Genomic DNA, 22,592 nt, shown 5'->3' with positions numbered 1-22,592 from the left:
GAGTAATTAAGTCCAAATATCTACTTGGAGACTTTTTAAATAGATACTTTCTTCAGTTGTATTAGCTATAGGTATTGGCAGTCAAAATTTCAGAGTTTAAATAGCACTGCGTTTATATTGTAGGAATATATGTAAAATAGTAGTGTTGAAAATCTATACTTCAAGGCATAAATTCCATGGATGGAAAAGTGTGAAGTCACACCGAGGAAGAATGATTTTCAAGCTACCATTTGCTGGATCCAACTTAATATATGGCGTTAAAACACTGAAAGCCTAAATTTTTATAGGAAACAACATTTCCCATTCTAGAAAATGGTTTTAAGTGCACTAAATTAACCTATACATGTCCCATCTCTTGTTTATGCTTTTAAATTACGTGTTCCATTGATTTTAAGCCCTAAATCCAAACTGACAGGAGTTGACTGTTAGAAAAAGAGCCTCAAAGACCCCTTATTATCAGACTTGATGCCAGTTTTGTAAGAATGTACTGCTGTACTGGTTCCCCATAATAAAGAAGAAGTGCCAGCTGAACTCCATGGTAGGGAATAGCTCTCAGCAGTGTCCAGTGGAGTCCTGAGCCCCATCCTTTACCTGCTGTACATTTAGGTTTAAGCCACAAGAGGCACTTTCTTTCTGTAAGATGGCTGCTAACCCTGGAGATAGTGATACCAGCCAGCTACCACTTTTCTCAATTTCTTTTAGTAAAACTGGATTGCTTTTAACAGAGTAGTCAGATGTGATTTTGTGTGTACAGTAGTGATTTTATAAAATTTAAGCTCCAGCTGCTGATTTTACATGCTTTGAAAGTTTGTTATGACTGTATTGTGGTCAGGTACTAAAAGAAGGTAACAAAATAGATCTTGGCGTTATTTTTCTATATTTAAATTTTATAAGTTTCTTGCTGCCTAGTTTTTTAGTGAGGTGTAAGTTACTGTCTTAAAAATTTATGGGAAGGTGGAGAATGAAGTAGGAGCTATTACTTCACTGTTTCCAGATCCTCTTCATTCTACATGGGACACTACTTCAGAGCTGTGTTAATCATTTTAACTACAGAAATACTTTGGTTTAGGTTTCCTATAATTAATAAGAAAAAGAAATTGTAATTATACATCTGTCTTAAGTCATTGTATTTCATTGCTGTGGAAATCTGTCTTACAGTATGTATTGGTGAAGATGCCCAACTAAGGAAGAAATAAACTTTTTTCATGATTCAAAGACTGGAGTCAGGTGGTGTGGGTGTCTGAGTAGCTACTTTTAACTCTCTGGGCTTCATTTTCTGAACTGTAAACAAAATGTTAAAATCAATAAGTGCAATGGAGATGCTGAGAAGGTAACTTCAGTGCATTGCTATTTTGTAGTGTGAAGAGCTGTCTTGATTTAAAAATGTATAAATCTCTTTTCCCTTTTACTAGGATATCCGGAAATTCTTCCCTCCTGGAAAGCGACAAGAATGTGAGACTGTGAAAAAGAGTGAAAAAATTAAAAATGGTGGAGGGCCCTCAAGTGGGAAGAAAAGGGAAAAGGAGACTAAGGTTAATTTTTGCTTTTCATATTTATGAAGTGTTTGATTTCTCTGATGCTGGGTTGTTTATGTATCTAGCATTTTTTAAAGTCATGATTCTCATATCCTAAAATAACAGACCATATGTCAGTTATTTTTATAGGCATGAGGAGACTGCCACTTGAAATTAACTTCTAGTAGTAAAACTTTGTAGGTGGTGAAGAAAATTGCTAATTTTTAAAATTTGGTTGGTAGGACAAAGGTAGGTAGAAGTTGTTATGGATAAGTGCTAGTGTAAGAACAGCCTGATATATTTCCAGTTATTCTGACTATTGGCCACAGTTCTGTAAATGGTTTGCTTATGTAATTTTTAGTCTAATAAACCCAAGGATTGTACCTAGTAGATGTAGACATATCATAAAGTGTCATGCTTACAAAATAAGGTAAAAGTCTGGTGTAGTGCCTGCTGACCAGTTTTTTAACACCTGTGCAGGAAACATGAACATTGTGTTCCCAACAGTGTGGGATCACTTCTCTAAACCTGCTGCAAAGACCATATTCTTTAAAATGACGATTAAAACTAGATTGGGTTCTGGTTTCAGACTACTTTATGTGTTAATCATCTGAGCTGTATAAAAAAGAAAGCAATGTCTAAAGCTAGTTTAAAAATCACTTAGAGTGGAAGAATTTCTAATAGGATGGAATGTTTAATGTGAAACATAACAGTTCAGAAGTAAGATGCTACTTAACTAAGTATTCTGACTGTACAATTTCAGTGTGAAAAATTTTCCTTATTTTCTCTGTGCTGCATCTTTCCCCCTCATGCAGAAGTTAGCATAAAACCATTTATAATCTAATATTGGAAAATAAGTAATTTCTGTTAGAATTTGTTTTAAACTCATAAATTTGAATGTATGACTGACTAAAAGCTGAGAGGATTTGTTTAATGGTTGAACTAATGGACTGTTAACACTTAGGTGAATAATTCACCCAGTGAAGATGATTCCAAACAAAAGTGGACAAAAAAGAAGAGAAGAATAATCTATGATTCAGGTATTGTTCACAGTTGTTTCTGAATATTGCTTTGTAATTTTTGCATCAGTATGCAAAGTTGATTAAATAAATTGTACATCTGAAAGTTTTTATGGGTTGAGTTATATAAACAGTTCCTGTTCAGCAGTGAGGAATAGTAGGAGCACAAAATTAATATATTGCTGCTACCTTTAAAGTACTGATATTGATTGGAGATTTGGCAAGTTCTAACCCTTTAGTAGTAGGAGAGAAAAAGAGAAATAGTGCTCTGAGCTCTTCAAGCAGGAAAGCTCTGTGGTTTTTTGGTGGTGGTGTTGATGGTGGTTTTGTTTTGTGCAGGGTGCCACTACTCAAGTCAATTGACTACAGCCACTCTTTTATTTAAATATAATTACAATATATTTGTGTTTATCATGGAAAGAGATAGACTGAACGTTAGCCCACTCTAATGCTTGTTAGCTGTCTCTCCTTCCTCAGTTTCTTTTGTTTATTCATGTGGGATCCATAATACACAGTAGTGTAAATCTCATCTCGACAGCTTTTAGGATATGGAGGATGGTTGGTGATGTGAGTGGCAATTCAACAGTGTTCTCCTGAAAAATCAGAGTGCCACCTCTGTGATTTTTTTTTTTTTGCCTGTTAGTTTTGAAATAGATTTCAACCTATTGGAACACATCAGCATAATTTTTTTTTGTGGGTTTGGTGTTGGGATTTTTTGTGGGTGTTTTTTTTTAATTGTTTATTTTATTGGGGATGTTTGGTTTTTTTGAAGTAAATTGCTGTGGTAGTTTTGAGGGTTACATTCATTTTCAGAAAGAGTACTATACAGATACAGCAGTTACTGGAAAAAATAACAAAGTATTTATTGTTATGTAAACAAAAAACATTGTCAAAACTGAATTCTGACCAAATTTTTATTTATTCATTTATATGGTGGATGAAAAGGGAAGCTATGCTTTGACCTTCCTTCCATATGGTAGGAATATGGAGTCGTTTTCTCACTCAGCTGAATATATGTGAACACATGTTAACTGTTATGTGAGCTATTATTTAAAGCCCATATGTATGTGGAGGATATCTACATTTATGTTGTGGTCAAAACACAGATTCAGAAGAGGAGTTGCAGTCAGTGAAAAAATCCAAGAAGTCACCTGAGAAAAAAGCAGCTACTTCCAAACTTGGTAAAGTTCTAAAGCAGGATCCTGTTGTTTATATTTCAGAGACAGGTAATGGAAGAAATATATCATTATATGTTCACCTGTAGTGGGGTGGGTTTTGTTACAGGGGGATGGATTGTTTGACTCAAATGTGACCATAAAACCTAATATCCAGGAAGACAAATAATGTTCTCTTTAAACAAGCTAACCAAAAATGCTTTAGAAGTTTAGCCTCAAGTACTGTAAAGTCAGGAGCAGGGTGAAAACTGAGGTGATGTTGACTAGTGGCTTAGGTTAATTTAAATAGGCATATAGTTTAATGAGGTAATGCTTTCTTGCTTAAGAGAATTCTGTAGATTTAGGGGAGGAAGTTAAGGAAATACCTTTAATATAGTTAGCTCCTCACTAGCATACTTTGAAATGACTGCTGGCTGCAGGTTTGAAAACGGGGATTTTTATTCTGGTAGATAACCTTTCATGGTATGTTGGTGACTAAAAAGTTCTTGGGTTTTGTCTTTTACTTCTCAACACAAATATTTATTTTGTTAGTTGCTGCAGTGGTTTCCTGAACTTCTGCACCCACTCTGAGTTGGGCTGAAGCTGTAACTACTGTAACTACAACTGTCTGCTGCCTTCTGTATTTGTCTCTGCAGCAGAGTTCTTTACTAGCCACAGTACTTCCTGAAGAAACTGTGATTGGATTAACAGACTTGAGTCCAGATCTGTTTTGGTAAAACACAGTTGTTAAGTGATAGAATTTCAGTGGGGCTTCTGTAATCCATCTTTGAGTTTTATTATACTTACTTTGGAATAGTGGACACCATCCCTAGGCATGGTAGGTTTTTCTTGTAAGTTTATTGCTGAACATAAACATTGCCTCCCTATAATAAAACCATGCATTCTTAAAACAAAAAGGGATTGTTTGCTGCAATATTGCATTAGAAGTGTGGCTCAGCTGCTTTTTTCTATACCTTTCTTCCTCCTTGGGATCTTTTCTGTCCCTGAGATACATAGTGCTTATTTTGCTTGTCCTAGGTAGTTTGGCCTGGCATACTGCTGAACCACGTCAGATATTCAAATGAACTCAATTTTCTAAAATAACATGAACATTTTATTTGTCTTATTTATTATTTTACTCAAAACTTTGTTTCCTTTGACAATTTTTCCCATAATTCTTTCCTAATTAAAAGGATCTTTACAAGTATTTATCCCAGAGTAGGTGAATGATCAAATTCCTGGGGAATAAACAGCATCTATTTAGGTTTATTATGCAATTCCAAGTGGTGTAATCAGGTTTTTCTGCTTAGGGATACCATGGGAATACCAGTCAAGGTTATTAGTGAAATCCCTGGAAACCATGGGCTCAAGGTTACTCTTATCAAAAGAGTCTTAAGTACACACAGGTTTGATTTAACAGTGTATTTTAAAACAATGCCTTTATAACCTTGAGACATAATGCTTGAATTTTGTTTACATTTAATTTCTATAAATTGTTTCTTCAGCTTGATGGAACTGTCAAGCTGAGTGCATTTAAGTGGTATCAATACAGCAGTTGGCTTGAGATAAATGTTTTACAAGGATGGGAATATAGACATACATACATACATACATAGAAAAGGTCCTAACAAAATTTGTAGATATTTGTCCTTTTGTTGTTTTTGCTGTTATGGAACTGGAAACTTCAATCAAGAATCTGCTGCTTGGACTCGCTCAAAAGTCAAAATGTCATTCTAAAGGCCTCTGTCCATGGCAGTGTTTGAAAGAGCCTTTTGGCATCAGAAGTTTGGTAGTTAATTGCCTCAACCTATTTTTTCAATTTAATTTGAAACTTTCTTCCTCTTGTTGCTTGAATTTCTTTTTAGCTGATCTATATATCTATGTGGGAGACAGCTTTCTCCAAAAGTGTTTGGGGAAATTAAACTTTTTCTTTGTATAAAAGTTGATCTGGATTATTGTGTTGTTTTGTTTCTTACTGGCTTGTGAACAAGTTAATTTTTTAAAAGGCAAAAGAGCAAAGCAAGAATAGTTGCTCTTTGTTTTTATTGATACATTTAATCTAAGTAAATATTTAATTTAATGATGGCCAAAGATAAAACTAAGTTATTCTGCACAGTAACAAGAGGGGAAAAAATGAGCCTTATTTTGTTGGTAGTACAGTCTTAGGGGAATTGGGAAAAATCCAAATGTTCATTGTACTTGTCAAAATAATACTTGCACTGTTTAATGAAGTATGGAACCTTGAGCTTTGTAGATGACCTGTTAGTGTGGTTTGTTGAACTTCATCTGGTTTCATCACAGGTGGTTATTTAGCAAGAATTTTGACCTTGCTTGAAGTGAATACTTAATCTTTCATATACATTGTGTAGAGGTAATCATGTATACGTAGCAATTGAATATTTTTAAAAATAGGAAAGCCTTATTGTAGTGGTAGGCTGAATTATTTATAAAGGTAGAAAATCCGACCTGGTAGGAACTGTGGAGGTCTGCAGCTTACAGGTTGGACAAACAGAATAGCTTGTGAAGGTCCTTGTTGAATATTGATTCTTTTAATGTATGTGGATGGGGAAACAAACAAACAACAAAACAAACCCAAACAACCTCAGACAAAAAAATAATTAAGTGCTAATACTGTGGGCAAAAAAGCAGTCCCTACGTCCAAGCACAGGTTGAAATGAGCAGCAGGTTGTCAGTGAATTGTGGGGCTTGTGGTGCACACACAAAGAGAGAGCAAGCACGCACCTGACTCCAGGATGGATGAACAGGAAAAGAGAACTTTATTTACATGACATGTCTATTTAAAGACATCTCACAATGGTCGAGGATTGGACAAGTGAGGATCAGACCTCTTGACCTCATTGGCTCTTCACCCATCAGTCAGATGGTCTCTTCCTGCACTGAGGAATGTAAACTATTCTTGTTTACCAGAGAGAGCATGAGAACTGTTAGACAAGTAAACATCAGAAGGCGATAGAATCCAGGGGCAACAGTGAATAAGCATGTCTTTCACTGAAACATTTCATGGGGAAATAAAATACTGTCACTGGCACTTCCTGGGCAATACTTGTGTTCTACTTACTTATGGAAAATGCTATACTTATGTGAAAATGTGAGGAGGAATTAAACAGTATTTTGTGTACCAACATTCCTCTGAAGTGTTTTATGAAAAGTCAGTTGAGAAGGTGAAGTTGAACCTTAAGGGAGTTTTGAAATGCATTTGAGGAATGAGAGTGGATTCTGGCAGAAATCCTTTGAAGAAGCAGGGGTGGGTAGAGGTGAATGTAAAAGTTATTGAGGAGCGACACTGTTTAAAATTAATTTAGTTAAGTTTGGGAATACCAGCAATACAACATAAGGGCCATATCATGGTAAATGTGCTCTTGTACTCAAACTCTTAAGAGTTGAGAGGAGTATTGTATGCACAGTGAATGTATGATAGTACTTAACTCCCTGAACGGGAGAGTAAGTGTAAACCAGAGGTGCGGATGAAGTAAAATACAATCTTATTCTTTTAGAAGTGGTCTTTTTTTCTTTCTACAGAAACTAGAATAACAGTAATATCGATAAATAAATGTAATTCTGACTAAAAAAAAGGATTCATTTATCAGAAGACATTAGAATTACTTGTCAGCCTGCATTTCAAACATGGTAGGACATAAAATAAAACTAATATTAATTTAGTCTCCATAGCAGCTCTTCAAGCTGTAGCTGTATTAGCTCAAGATGTTGCTTTACTCTGCCTGTTCCTATTCTCCATGCTGGAGACCTTTTTTCTCTCTTTCAGATCTCCTTATTGAGCTGCTAGAGTAACTGGTCTTAATGTGGTTAATCTGCTGGATTAGCTCAAAATGTAAAAAGAGGATTTATGTTTGGATATTTTTTTTTCTATGCTGATTATGTTTGAAAACAAAAAGAGATTGAGCAAATTTGATTTGCTCTGACAACAGAGCACTGTGTCCTGAGAGGCTCAGTAAGCTGAGCTCCCTGAGCTGTAGCTGGAAAAAATTAGCACATTTATATGTGTCTGGATTGCTTGAAATTACTTTTTTCCAGGTTTGTAATTATTCACATGGCATTACTGAATATTCCTGTCATGCAGGTAACTTCAGGCAATTAAACCAGAACTTGAAATTTCATTGCATGGTGAGATAAGATAATTTTCTTTGGTTTAAATATATTCACCCTTTTTACATATTTTAATGGTCCCAAAACTATGCATACAGACTTTACTAACAATTTTATTTGGTATATATTAGACGAAGGATATCAAAGGCTATTTAGTTTGACACTGAAGTGTCTAACTCATGGTAGTTAACTGCATTTCAGTCTTGTATCCCTACACCTTTTTATCTCAAAATGAAAAATAAAGCAGAGGCAACTTTCTAAGATTTACCTTTTATAACTGAAAAATCCAAAGGTAAATTCGTTTCAGGAGTGTAAAGGTGAAATGATTCAGGTAAGCTTTATATTTTTATAACAGCACAGGCCCTTGACATGTCAATATAGGCCAAGTGCTAACAATTGTGGTTTAAAGTACATGTTTGTAGTACATCTAAAATCAGTTAGCTTTTTGAGAAATAGCATTAAAAATCTAAAATGACATAATGACATAATATCTAATTTTTTAAATGTAGGTTGCAACTACTAGCTTTTTTAAATGAGGAGAAAGGAAAAATACACTTTGCTGATCACACATTGCATTTGTTCTTTGGAAGGAGTTACAGGGGTTGAGTTGAAATAGACTTGCTGGCTTTTTTGAGATGTGGTTATCTTAAAGGTAATCTTCTTAAAGTGTCACTTTAGGCAGAAGATGAGTACAAAACTCAATCCTGCCGAGTATTGGGAGTGTTGAGTACTGACCCGTGCATAGGTAAAGTAAATAAAGTCAATAATAGGTCTGTAGGCAAACCTTATTTTCTGCACCCTCAGTTTCGCTTAGACAGCAACGCCTGTTGCTAGAGATGGCAGGTTCTGTAGGATAGGAAGTGTTTTAAGTACTTGGGCAGAAAAGGTGTCATTGAAACTGAAAAATGTCCAGAGTTATCATTTTTTACAAGTAATGTAGATTTAATGATTTTAGGATGTAGTCCTTTAGCTCCATACAAAAATCCTTATGTAGTAGTCTACAAATGCCATTCAACATACATCATAATAAGTACAAATTATTTATTGTCTGTAGATGCCCTGCCTGTATTTGGAGTTGGTTTTATGACATTGTAGTAAGAGGCTGCCCCTGCCTCAAATATTTTGTATCCTAAATAGAATAGGAACTAGGGAATTATATTCTCTAGTGATGAGCTACTCAACAGTACAGAAATAATAATTAAATACGTTGTTCTGAAGGCCCTCTGAGAATCTGTCCTATGCTGCTTGTTGCCATTGTCCCTGCTTACGATAGATTTGTCCCTTTTTAGATTGGCTGAGGTAATTCCTGTACCCAAGCCTTTTAAAAGGATCTGAATTTATGTTTAAAACAGCCAAAGTAATTTTCATCAGCCTCAGTTAGGGAACAACCACAGATGCTCAGTAATCAACAGGTGAAACTCTTGAGAAAGAGTGAGGGTAGGAAGGAGGAAGAGGAATAACAAGGAGTTACAAGTGACCTGCTGGCATTGGTTTATTAACGTAATTGTGCTCCTGCTGGAACGGTATATAAAATGAAAGCCAGCTGTGCTTTAACGTCATGGAACAGCTCTTAAAACCCCCAGGATGGCAGTTGTTTGTTGCTAGGGAAGTTTGTCCTCCTACATTGCCTGGCATAATAGATCCCTGCTTCATGTGAAGTGTTTGCATACAAAATAATTAAAAGCAATCTCCTGATTGTCACTGCCTGTGTGTTCCATTGGTCACATGATTAGCTTTCTCTTGTCACATGTACTCGATTTCCAGAAGCCTCAACTGGAATATATAGTCTTTGTGTTTGTAGTTCTGAGCTGATCCTGGAAAAAATAAGGAAGTGTATGTTCAAGATATTTTTTTCATTATCTAGCACACAAAAATGCATCAACAGGAGATACTGTTCTTGGAATAGTTATGTTCTGCTATAGAAAGGTTTTACAAAAAAAGTCAGACAGAAAAGTCATCTAGTTGATGATAAAATTTATTCCTATTTCTTGGTGAAGTTCATGCCCTTGTGTAAGGCTATCTCAAGGTTTGCCCATCAACTGCTATAAGAATGCAATTAATCTACAATTTTTACAAGTTAAGAACTAAATTTTCACTTGTATTTTCCACAAATTACTGACTTGCTTGTATGAATAAGAACACATATTTTTCATTTTGCAGATCATGTGTTGAGAAATATTGACCTGATGAGTGCAACAGCCAAGTATGACTCTTGGCATTTTCAGAACTGTAAATGAAGTTGCCTTCGTGCTTGTAAGGAGACTGGAAGTGTGCAGCTGATTAACTTTGCTGTTCACTTCTGTGGCAGTAGGTGTGTGGGAGGGAGCACTTTGTTTCCAGGAAAAGTGTTAAGGTTTTGCTGAAAAAGTTGGTGTTTATTAGTACTTGAAATAAGGGGAGTGCCTGGAGATCAGGTGAATTTGTTATATGTTTATGAATTTCCCATACCTGGGATGAAACTGTAGCCTGAGTGTCAGTCCCCTAAAGCCTCTTTTGAAACCCTCTGAATAGAATCAGGCTGGTTTTGTTTCCTAATGACCACTTCCATGTTCTCATTCTCCGTTTTCTTTATTTGCATTTATCAGTGAAAGTTCATAAGTGAGTCTCTTGTCTGTCTTCAGCCACTGCTTGCAGTCAGTAAATGCTTCTAATCCTGTTATTTCTTGGAACAACATAATTAAACCCAAGTTCTGCCTATTGATAATATGTAGTACTGGCTTCATAAATGACTTGAGTCCATATATTCTTAATTAAAATCCAATTGTATTTACTCTACTTCTTTCTGCTTAAGAGAAAGCAATATCCTGTTGGGTTTTATTGCTATTTATGGTTATGAGTGAATAATGAAAAAAATCAATATTGCATACAGATCTTCTGATAACAGTAATGATAAGTAAAAATTCTTTTTTAGCACTGAGCAGTCTTTAGTTTAAGAAAAGCTGGGAGCAGGGGGGCAGAACATGATTTTGTATAATCTTAAGACAAATAAATGTAATTGCATCTATGTTATTACACTAACAGTATGTTTTACTCCTGCAGAAGTGGTTTTTTTTTTTTGTTAAACTGAAAATTTTGAAAGAAATATTCTTGAAATTGTTTGATATTATCAATCTCCTATTCAGAGTTGAAACTATCATAAATTAGGAGTCTACAGCATCTAGTGTCCAAATCTCCCTGATAAATCATAGTTTGTTAAATTGAGCTAAATGGCAGAAGAGCATTTACTGCTGCACTGGGAAAATAAATTGTGTTGAGAATAGTAAAGCTTTTAGCTTCGTGTGAAACTTGCTGCTGCCAGCTGAGGGCCTGAGATTGAATTTTCTCTTCCATATATTGCTTTGTGAATTGAGTTGGCTGAAATGCTATTTTCTCTTGGCTAAATTTTTATCTTCAGGCATTCTGAATTTAACTGCTGAACCAATTTACCCCCTTACAGATGCATCTTTGTGTTAGTTTTTTTCCTCTCTGAACTTTCTCTCCCAGCAATAGGTGGAATCCTGCTTGGTTCTCATTATATTCTGCCTAGTAAGTGCTCAGTAGCAGCAAGCTCTGGCTGATGCCTAAAGCACTCTAAAACACTGCCATCTGTTGAGAACAGGTGAAATAAAAAATAATTGTTTCCCTCCATCTTTGTCTAGAATGCAACAAAAATAAGAGATGACAGACATGTAACATCTTCTAAACTTAGGGAAGTGCTAAGAAAAATTTTTGTATGAAAAGAAATATGGGGACTTAAATTAGAGGTTGCTGGAAAAAGGAGCATGTTTTTGTGATCATGCTGTCAATTTAAATTCTGTTAAAAAAACCAGATGTTTAGAACAATCTGTGTTTATGATATGTTGAGGTGATTGTCTAAAACATCTCTATTTTGAGAAAAGTAAAACTAGACTTCAGTTAGAGGCATGCAAATAAAACTGCCTCTGTTTCTGTTCCTCTCTAATCTTTCCCCTGCTTTTTTAGTGTGTCTAATGTTAATTTTGGGGATTTTCTCTCAGTTTATTTGCTCACCTTGAGTTTGTAGAAGAATTCACAAAGATGGTGGTTTTATCATGAGTCAGAAGTTTGTCCAGTGATGTTTGCCTTGTGTGCTGTTGTATTAATCACATGGCAGTGATACATGTGGGATTTGGTATGCCTCAGTGAGACAGTTTAATTGTATAACTGTCAGTAAGACTTCATAACATGACATAAAACTCTTTGAAGTCTTTGGTATTCATTTTTGATTGATTGATTGATTGATTGGATGAAAAGTTTGGGTTCAGAATGAATAAATGGCCATCACACCCTCTTTCTTTTTCATTGCTGGCCAGACCATGTCCTGGTTATTAGAGAAGAGTGTGAAAAGGAGAGATTAAAATTTTGTTTGGTGGTCTAGGGGCTAATTCTTATGTGTATGCCACTTTTCCTCCTCCTTTCAAACTGAAAAATCCATTTTGTCTTTCTGACCTCATCTGATTTCTGTGTTCTGTGAAATTGTTGCATTTCTTTGAGTTGGTTTTGACTGTACTGGAAGGAGAGTGTGCTTAAGTGCAGAGATGTAGAGAGCTCATTGAATCTCTTAAAAAGGAAATAAAAGAAAAAATGGCATCGCAATGTTTTTGCTAAAACATTTATAAGCTGTGAGCAATACTTTATAAATAATTAGGAAGCTTACCCAAGAATCCTTTTTTGTCAAGAAAATACTCTGATATTTTTCCTTGGTTTGTAATGTAAGATGGAGAGATTATTAAGAATACATGTCTACAAAGCCTGTATTAGCTGCTTTGTTGATGAATACTATAAAGTAATAAAATAAATGTGCCTTTGTGCTTCACATAAAAGGAAGGAAGAGTTGTGCTGTTCAATTTGACATTCATTCATTAAGGAGAGGGTTCAAATTTCTGTCTAGATCTTTATTGTTTTCCTCATTTAAGAAGGGAAGGCATTCCTTCTGAACTCTCTAATTGAGAGGTAATGTATGAGCACAAGTAACAAATGTGTTGTTATTTCAGTACTGAATCTGTTCAGACTTGAGTTATGCTATTAAAGTTGTTAAATACTATGTGTTGTGCAACTCAGCCTTTTTTTCAAAAAACTTCTGAATGCCTGTAGCATGTTTTTAGGATCTGAGTTGATGTAATGTGCCAAAATAGTTCTCTTGGCAGCTCCGTTATTAGAACTTGAGTTCCATGTACCAGAAGTAATGGAATTCTCTTTGTGTTTAGATGAAGATGATGATTTTGCCAGCGAAAGAATTTCCCTGAAACCAAAGGAGAACGGGACGTCAGTGGTTGGTTGTCCAGGAACAAATACTGTTAAAAAAGAAGTGGTAAAACCACAAGCTAAAGTCAAACCCCTCTCTCCAGTGAAACAGACTCCCACCTCTGCGCTTGACTTCTTTGGGACAAGGAGTGTCCAACGCTCAGAAAAGAAACTGGTAGCAAGTAAAAGGAAAGAGGTGAGTGTTGATGTTCCTTTGGGAACATCCTGTGTGTCTGATGGCAGCTCAAAGTGAACAGTTTGGCTGCAAGGAAGTGTTTAACTGCTGCTCCTACCTCGTGTTATTTAGTAATAATCACCCACATAGAAGCTGAGCTCTGATGATCCATGTGTGGACATTGAGTCCTCAAATTCAAGTTTGGAGTAGCATTTCTATGTTTGATAAGATAGCACAAAGTGAGTGTTTCCCTATTACCCCTTCTCAAGTGACTTTTCTTGAATCCCATTAAGTTTTCTGAGGTTAGTGAGTGGAAGGGATAGCTTATATTTGAGGGTTGAGGGCAAGCAGGAAGGGAGGAATAAGGTTGTTTTCCCAAGCTTTATGGCACACATATTCATGGAATAACAAAGCACAAGTAAAGTATAAAAATTCTCAGTGTAGTTATTGATGTATTTTTCAAGTGGGCCAACTGTGATAGCTTCAGAGATGTTCAGCACTGTTTGAAGAGTTGAGATACTTATATTATAGCATGGTCTTGTTTTGAATAATAAAATCCCTTGAAAATAACCTTGTTTAATAGTGTTTAGGTTAGAGAGCTAGAAATTAATGCTGTATATCTCATTCATAGTCTTTTTCTAGAAGCATACAGAAGGAATCTCTGCATATTAAATTATCATAATTGACATAATAATGGGGCAATTAAATGGTTGGTCTTTTTTTCTTTAATATAGCCTTCACAGAGCAGAGACAGCACACTAGATGATGAGGCCATTGCTAGGCAACTGCAGCTTGAAGAAGATTCAGAGGTAAAAGTTCTACAAATTTTATGCTCTGTATCAGAGCGGTTTGTTTAACTTAAAATTGTTTATCCTTAAGAAATTAAGATAGCTATACCATACCTGGAAAACCTAAGTGTAATGAAATTCAGCAATGTGTGCAGGCCTGGTCACACAGTTATTTTTATAGGCATTATTTCAGTTATGTAAATAGAATGTATCACTTAATCTGTTTTCTCTCTATGCAGACTTTCTCTGTGCAGCTGATGTGCTTCTAATAATCCTGCCTTTCACACAGAATTCACTTTGTGCTTCCCCATCTTTTGGTAGTATTTTGATGGTGTTATATTTTTTTTTATTCTCTGGAGTGAAAAATTAAGCCATCCATGATGTTTTACTTGTCTTCTGAATTTTCTTATAGTTGAGAAAAATGTGAATAACCCTTACATGTCTTGAACTTTCCTATTTGAATCAGTACTAATATGAGGGGAAGGTACATTTACACATATTTCCTTGCTTTTGGAAAAATTTGATTTCCCATGTATATTTGTAATATTGAGTATTGTTTGAAATAAGTAGATTGTACAGACAAATCTGCACCTCTGAAGGTAAGGATGAGAGTAAATGAATCCAACTTTACCCTACTAGAAACTTAACCTGTCAGGAAAAATAAGATGATGTCTCTCATTTGAACTAATCTTATCTATAACAGTCAAGAGTTTCTGTGCATCAAAGTACTTTATCTCAGGTGTATCTCTGCCTCAGTCTGCTTTGCATTTGGTGGTTACTGGCCTTTCTCACACAGGGAAGGTACAGGGACACATACAAACGATGGCTGTGGCATACTGGTTTTATAAAGTCATCTCTTGGGATCTTAGAGCGTGGCATGTTGGATTTTAATTATGTAAAGTAATTTTGTTGTTCTCTTGTTGAAACAATGGTCAGTATTTATTGGCAATATTGAACACTATTCATGAGTAGAAATGGTTTTCCCCAAGGCACCATATTGGACAGGAAAGGTAACTGAAGGATCAGCTATCACTGGAGATTTCAGGTTTATGTTGTTAAGTAGAATAAAAATGAAACCAAACTGACTTTGGTGGGTTTTTTGACAAGTAATAAGTAACTTTCACAGATGTCTGCACTGTTTGTTCTTACTGGTTTTTCTGTCAGAGAAAATCAGTTGTATGAGTATAAATAATAGAAAGTTAAAGTATATTTGGTTCCCTAAAGTAAATAGAACTGACACTAAGAGCAGGGCTAAGGGCAGTAGTTAAATTCTCCAAAACAGATTTTTTTTTTTTTAATATATATATGTGTTGCTAGTAGTAATTGAGAATTGAACATTCATTCTGGTGACATCATAATTTTTAATAGGCATTGTTGCTACTTGTCTTTTGTGACTACTACTGATAAAGCCAACACGTTGCATCTTGTTGCAGGCTGTTACAAGGTGCTGCCTTCAAAGTTTGATTACTTAAAAGGGTACACAAACAATACAAAATACGAAAACAGCTTATACAGGCATAATAATGTTTCTAGTGCAAGAAATCAGTTTTTCTCAGTAGATTTAACTAGTCTTGCTTTCTAGGGGAAACAAGTAATTCTTCAGTGCCATTTCCAGAAATTTATTTGCTTCTGGTAGGACACCCTTTTTCTAGCTATGTGCTTGGTTAGAGTTTTTTAAAAATATACTAGAGTTAGAACTTGTTTAGCATTAGCCTAAAAATATTTTTAAAAAATTTTCTTTCAGCTGGAGAGACAGCTGCATGAAGACGAAGAATTTGCTAGAACTCTGGCCATGTTGGATGAAACACCACAGAAGAAAAAGGTTGAATTCTTTTTAAACTTAAGCTTTTAGGAGTTGCACTGCTGGGGGTGTTCTTACTTAGACACCTTTGTTTTGAGACTTCCATACAAATGCATTAAATACAGCAGGAAAGTGTTTTCATGGAAATAGCATTCTCACTTTTTATACTTCCCTTCTGGCTTTTCCTTGCTCAGTAAAGAGTGTCCTGCCTAATCTGCTGGATACCTCTGTTGGGATGGTATTTTAAGTTCTAGTCACAATTAAGTGAAGTGTGTTGCTCTGTCTCAGTGGTAGCTTGGGACACACATCCCTGACTTTGGCATTGTGTATTTACTTAGGCTCGGAAAGATACAGGAGAGCAAACAGTACTGAGCATCAACAGCAGCCCTAATACAACTGCAGGATATAAGCAGTCAGAAAGAGGTAGGACACAGAAACTGAAAAGCATTGCACTAATTCATAATACTAATGAGATACATTTTTAATATATGAGCTCTTCTCCCTCTTCCTGCTTTTAAGTGAAAGCAACAGACTCACCTAATGCAGCCAAGAATTACTCTGCAAAGTCACAAACTAAATCTGAACAGTTGAAAGGTTCTCGTGTATCCCCACAATCATCTGATGGTAAAAAAGAAGAGATTGCTGAAAAGGAAAGAGGTGCTCAAAATTCACTGTCAAGAGAAAAAGCAGCTTCAGGGAAAGAAGAGAACACAACACCAAAGAAGGAGAAAGTTTCTCCCAAGAAGACTGAGGTAGGAGCTGTCAAAATTTATTTAGATGTCTTGGTGGAATTTGCAGGAAAATAGTTTTAATTTATTATAGGTGTCACTGTTGTGACTTGGTACTTTGAATCTCCTGGGCAGCTTTTAAGGATTTGAATTCTGGTAAAACTCTAAGTTCTTTCCTTACAGCAGTTGTAAAACTATGTGGAAAAAATTATCTGGCAAAGTGTAAATTAAACAGATGAAGGACCTCAGGTTCTCTAATGCCTGTTAAGGCGTGCAGGTACACTGCAAAATCAGTTCTGTGCTTTCTCTTATTTAACTTTGGTGGAAAACAGAATGCAGGAGTTTTGATGCTTACTTAGTGAAAACTTACTGATGTGAGTGTGGTGACCTTGAGGATCTGTTCTGTGGTTAGAATGATAGGTGACATTGTTTAAAGGTTTATATTTCTCTCCCTAGTCTCCTGGTTTTTTTTTTATTATTGACGCACCATGTAGGAATAGAGTTTGGGTTTTTTATCTGATTCAATAACTATTTGTTGAACGCTGGCAGTTATTGGCAACATTAGAATGTACTTTTTAATAATACAGTACAAAGTGCCCCATTTTGACAATTGAATAACAGTTGTAATTAGAAGGGAGAGCCTGCACCTCCTTTTGAGGTGAGTTTTTAATAGTTGTTTACTGATTAAGAAGTTTAAGTGTCTCTTAAAGTCTACTTCGTAGGATTTCTATATCTGTGTAAGTGTAGATCGCAAATTAAATAGGATGTGAATTTAAAGTGACAATTTATTAGTTAAGTGAGCATGTACATGTGCAATAGACGAATCTACAGAAACCTGACAATAAAGAATGGGTATATATTTTTTAAAACTCTCATATTTTTGAAATATTTTTAAAGGAAAAAGAAAAAACACTTCAACACAAGCACCAAAAGCAGAGCAAGCTTCAGTATTGCATGTTAATTTATTAAAAACAAGAACTAGAACTTATTAGAACTTGCTTTTCCTTTGGTGCATGAAAATATTTTAGACTGTGAAGCTTGGGTTTATTTTGCTGTTTTTATATATGTAATATGTATGTTAATTTTTTCCCCTCTCCTGACCCAGTCTATAAGTCCTGAGGACTCTGAAAAGAAGCGAAACAATTACCAAGCTTACCGAAGCTTCCTTAATCGTGAGGGTCCAAAAGCACTGGGTTCCAAAGAGATACCTCAGGTGAGTTTGGCTACAGGATTCTATATAGGAAGTGGAGTGTTTGGTAGACCTACTGTTGTAAGTGGTTTAGTAAGTATCAACTTAACTGTTTAAAGACTGGTATTTATTTCCCACTGGAAGAATGTATTAGAAAAACCTAATAAGCAAAGCAGTGACTAAAATGTAAGGAAGTGTACTAAAGAATTTATATTCAGAACTTGGTTTAGGAAGTCATGATCAAAAATAATTGCTGGTCTTAAAGTTGAAGATAGCATGTCAGTCAAATGAGTGACAGCAATGCTTGACGCACAGAGTATGGTCAGAACAATTTGTGAAGTTTTGTTGGTAGCTATTCCCATTTGAACTTCTAGAACTATTACCTAGCTAGGTATGATAATCTCATTTGCAGGGTTTCATAGGGTACTTGGTGTGGTAGAGCATTAAAATAGCTGATGCTTAAGAGCTATTTGGTAGAATTGTATTAGTAATGGCATTTCCTGCAATGCTCTGGTTCTCAGGGAGCTGAAAACTGCTTGGAAGGTCTGACATTTGTGATTACTGGTGTTCTGGAGTGTATTGAGAGGGATGAGGCCAAGTCTCTGATTGAACGTTATGGAGGAAAAGTAACTGGCAACGTCAGCAAGAAGACAAATTACCTGGTGATGGGGCGAGACTGTGGCCAGTCCAAATGTGAGAAGGTGAGTGTGTTCCTGTGCCTGGCCAAAGGCAAAGTGAAACTGAATTGTTCATCTCTTAACTGGTAATTTCCTGTATCCCTGGCAACTAGATGCAGTACTAACAATGAAGTGCATTTTTAAAATGAAAAGTTGCCAAGTGGTTTATGGCTTTGCTTTGTTTTTACTTCTGTGCATACATACAGCACACACACAGATATATATATATAAAATAAACTCTTCTTGTTGTTGTATTCCTAGTCGTAGTTTTTTACTGGAAAACACTTTGAAATAAATTATGTAAATCCTAATGTAACTTGACTTCACATTTAATTCTTTCTTTTGCTCCAGGCATCAGCTCTTGGTACAAAAGTTATTGATGAGGATGGTCTGTTTGATCTTATTCGAACTATGCCAGGCAAAAAGTCCAAATATGAGCTGGCAGCTGAAACAGAGGTATGCCTATAATAAATTTAGGGGATTAGGGTTTATTTTTTGCTTTGGTTTGTTTTATAATTGAAAGGAGTTTGTCTTCTGTTCCAGTAATAGTAACACAACAATCATCAGTTTGACCTAAGTTAAAAGGGAAAATTTTTTGTTTGTGCTTAAGACAAATGACTCTACTTGGGAGCTAAAGGTTATTTTCCCACTCTGACATTATTCTGCATTTTGAGTACCTGACAGAGCAGGTAATTGCATTTCTTTATATGGTATTGGTTGAAACAAGGAGTATTCGTTAATTCTTTGGAATAAGTAAATGTAGTAAATGTGACTGATTCCACATGGTACTCAGATAGGCCCAGGAATATGTATACATAACAGATATTGTCTTTATGTAGTACTTGAATTAAGAATATTAAAGGTGATTTTTTTCAGGCAACACAAGAGGTAGCAAGTTTTTTGTGCACATTTAAATTTAAGTTGTAGTGGCTGATAGAATGTTACTAAAATCTCTGTTAGCTCTAACATGTGGTGCATTGAGTACAGACATGACTTACTTATGCAAAGATGCCATTAGTGTCCCAGGGAAAAGCAACTCTGAGCTTATTAGCTGATCACTTTGGCTCCCTTTGAATTGTTTTGGGCTGAACAGCTTCTGCAAGTGTTGTTTTGCAAGAGCTTCAAGGGTGTCTGACCCATTTGTTCCAACTTGACAGTCATCAGTTTAGCATTGTAGGATGCCTCAGGCTTTATGAATAGGGACTGCTTTTTGGAATGACCAGAACACTTCCTGTCTCTTTTTTGTAGTTTGTACTACAGAACCTGGTGACAATTGTGTTTAGCTGTGCTTTATTTCTCAGAGAGTATTTCTGTATCTGCTCTTGAAGTTTTTTTAATCAATACATAAGCTTTGTCACTTTCTAAGCACTTCTGTAATTGTTTAAACAAATATCCTCTTTATTTACTGTAATTTTTTCTTTAATTTATTTTTAACTTTTTTGTTTTCCTAAGGCAAAGAAAGTGGAGTCAAAACCCAAAAAGACACCACAGAAAGCTGAAGCTGGAAAAAGGAATTTTAGCCCCTACAAAAAGGAAGCTAATAATAAAAAATACAAGTCTACTCCTGAAAAAGGAAATACCATCAGATCTGTCAAGAAAGAAGCTACGGCTGTTCGAAAACTTACGGACTTTAAACGTCAGACTGTAGAGGAGAAAGAAGCCCCAAAACCTGAGGGGAACTTGGTTTCTGAGGTTAATGAGGATGGCACAGAGAGATTGCTATGGGTAGATAAATACAAGCCTGTATCTCTTAAGGCAATTATTGGACAGCAGGGTGAGCAAAGCTGTGCCAATAAACTGCTCCGATGGCTCAGAAATTGGCACAAGAACACCTTGGAAGATGGACAAGGTGACTGGCCTGGCTTATTTTCTCTGGGTTGTTTCATGCTAATCTTGCTCCTTGGTTCCTTGGACCAGTGAGGGCCTGGGTAATAGCAGAGCAGCTCTAGAAATCAGGAATAAGGCTGCAGTCAGATGTGTTTTTAACAGCAATTGAGCCTGAGGGTTTTTTTTAAAAGTAGTTCTTCATTTACTACCCACCTCAAAAAAGAGCAGAAAAATGTGTCTCAAAACAATTTCTTCCCCAAGTCTTAGGTATCATTCTTACAAAAAACCTTAAAATATCCTAGCCGTGATGTATCTAAAAATGGCCTTGCATTGAGCATAGTGATTTCCTCCTCAGTAAGAGGAAATAGGTTTGGCACTGCCAACAGTGAAGATGCAGGATAAGAGCACGTCTAAAGGGCTGCTGTCATGTGTAGGGATGAATTGTCAAGGTCCTGGCTTTGGCAAGAAGTGCATGTGTGAAAGTAGGCAGTTTGTCATCCTATAGACAGACAGGTTTTTCTGTGTTTAAAAGAGGGTTTAAGTTTTAGTTCAGCCATAGTGAGGTTTTTGTGTGTGGTGTGTTTGGGGTTTGGCTTAATTTGTTTGTGGTGGTGTGTGGGTTTGGTGTTTTTGTGTTTTTATGTATATGATATGGTTGTGAGGAAGTTGCTGAAATGGTTGTATTACATTAATAGCACTTTCTGATATTTTTCAGTTCAAAATCACTGTAAGTCATAAACTGTAAGCTGGTTTAAGCTGCTTTTCCCCAAGTGGTTAGGATGCAGCTGTGTCTGCATCTTTGGATGTTCTTAACAGGCCTTAAATGAGGAAAAATTCCAATGATACTTGATATCTTTAGGAGCATGCAGTTTGTTCTATAATTACATACCTAGGTAATTTTTAAATTTTTTTAATTTTTTTTTTTTTTTTTTTTAGCAAAACCCAGTAAAGCTGGAAGCAAAGATGATGGGACAGGCTTTAAAGCAGCATTACTTTCTGGTCCACCTGGAGTTGGTAAAACTACTACAGCTGCTTTGGTTTGTAAGGTGAGTTCATAGTAATGGCTGTTCCCAGCACTTTTTTATTACATATTAATTCTGATTCTGTGTGTGGGGTGGTTGTGCTCTGAATGACCAGGGTCTGCTCTCAACCAGGTTGCACCTGCTCAGAACAGGGTTATAGGTGAAAATATGTGGCTGTTTACATACCTTTATCAGGTCCGAAGTGAGAAGGTACCAATGAGTGTCTGCATTTCTTTCTGTTACATTGAGAAGAAGCATATCACAGTATGTTGAACAATTGGAAATGGTTTTCCAAAATTGTGGGCATTCAGGACTAGTTCTGCAAGTTGGAGAATATTTGCACTTAATTTAGCAGGATTCAAATTCTGGCAAGCTTTTTGAAAGCCTAAGGTCATGGTTTTTATATATCTAACAGAGATCTTTCCCAGATTTCTTCTAAATTGAAATGCTACTTTAGAATGAGAGAAATTGACAGGGCTACGTGTCCATTTCTAAATCTGAATTTAGAAATCTGTTGTATAGAGTAATTCTGAATCCTTTCCCCCCCACCCTTCCCCCACTGCATGCCTTTGAGCTTTGTGCTAACAAGTTCATGCCACACCTAGAACTAGACCTTTAGAAAAGGTGAATGTGCTATCTTGGGCTCATTTTTTTTTCTCAAATCATGGTCTTTTCCGTTTCTGATTTCCAGCCTGGCTTGCTCTTAGCTGCCCCAGGACTCTGCAGAGTATTTCTCTGTGCTCCACAGGAAATGCCAGCAAAACAGACCGAGGCTGTCTGTGCTCAGTGCTGTGTTCTGGCTGCTTCTGGCAGGAGAGTTTGCTGATAAAGGAGCAGCTGGGTTAAGTTGTGTCAGGGACTGAAGGCAGTGTTAGTGTTGCTGGGGGAGTCATGTGTTTCCTATTGTTAAATAGTTAAAAGCTTCTCTTTCCTGCAGCTTGCAGAGCCCTGTGGTATGTTTCTTTGTTATGCAGCTGGAAATACCATGGCGCTTAGCCAGCCTTGGCTCACAGCTCTGTTTCTATCCCTGCTGGCAGTTCTGTTAATCTTTCAAAATTTCATGACTCCAGTACTTCCCTATCCTCCTCAATTAAAACCAAACAAAAACCAACTAAACAAAACAAAAAACCCTCCAAAAACCAACCAACCAAAAAACCCAAAACAAACAAAAAAACCAAATTCAGAGAACACAACAAAAAATGCACCACGAAAACAAAAATACTCTCTTTTGGACCTGTCTCTTCTACAAATGGATTTTTAATTGCCGGAGAAAAGGAGTATAAGGGAAGAAACTAATTAAAGCTGTATGATTTTTCACTGACCTGTGTTCTC

At 36.1% G+C, this 22,592-nt stretch overlaps 1 protein-coding gene across 1 annotated transcript in view; it reads left to right on the top strand.

Annotated features, from left to right (window-relative positions):
• Positions 1-22,592, top strand: part of RFC1 (replication factor C subunit 1) — a 34,524-nt gene that overhangs the window by 3,796 nt on the left and 8,136 nt on the right. The window contains exons 2-14 of the mRNA XM_014871039.2: positions 1,413-1,532; positions 2,479-2,554; positions 3,640-3,759; positions 13,017-13,249; positions 13,963-14,037; positions 15,761-15,838; positions 16,156-16,240; positions 16,337-16,569; positions 17,651-17,758; positions 18,256-18,435; positions 18,763-18,867; positions 19,864-20,260; positions 21,175-21,284. Of these exons, the coding sequence (XP_014726525.2) occupies positions 1,413-1,532; positions 2,479-2,554; positions 3,640-3,759; positions 13,017-13,249; positions 13,963-14,037; positions 15,761-15,838; positions 16,156-16,240; positions 16,337-16,569; positions 17,651-17,758; positions 18,256-18,435; positions 18,763-18,867; positions 19,864-20,260; positions 21,175-21,284 (1,920 nt within the window). The remainder of the gene's footprint in view (positions 1-1,412; positions 1,533-2,478; positions 2,555-3,639; positions 3,760-13,016; positions 13,250-13,962; positions 14,038-15,760; positions 15,839-16,155; positions 16,241-16,336; positions 16,570-17,650; positions 17,759-18,255; positions 18,436-18,762; positions 18,868-19,863; positions 20,261-21,174; positions 21,285-22,592) is intronic.

The sequence above is a fragment of the Sturnus vulgaris genome, chromosome 4 (assembly GCF_052056855.1).
Source record: "Sturnus vulgaris isolate bStuVul1 chromosome 4, bStuVul1.hap1, whole genome shotgun sequence".
NCBI classification, from domain to species: Eukaryota; Metazoa; Chordata; class Aves; order Passeriformes; family Sturnidae; genus Sturnus; species Sturnus vulgaris.
The sequence above is the reverse complement of the archived record's forward strand: the minus strand, read 5'-3'. Positions and strand labels throughout refer to the sequence as shown.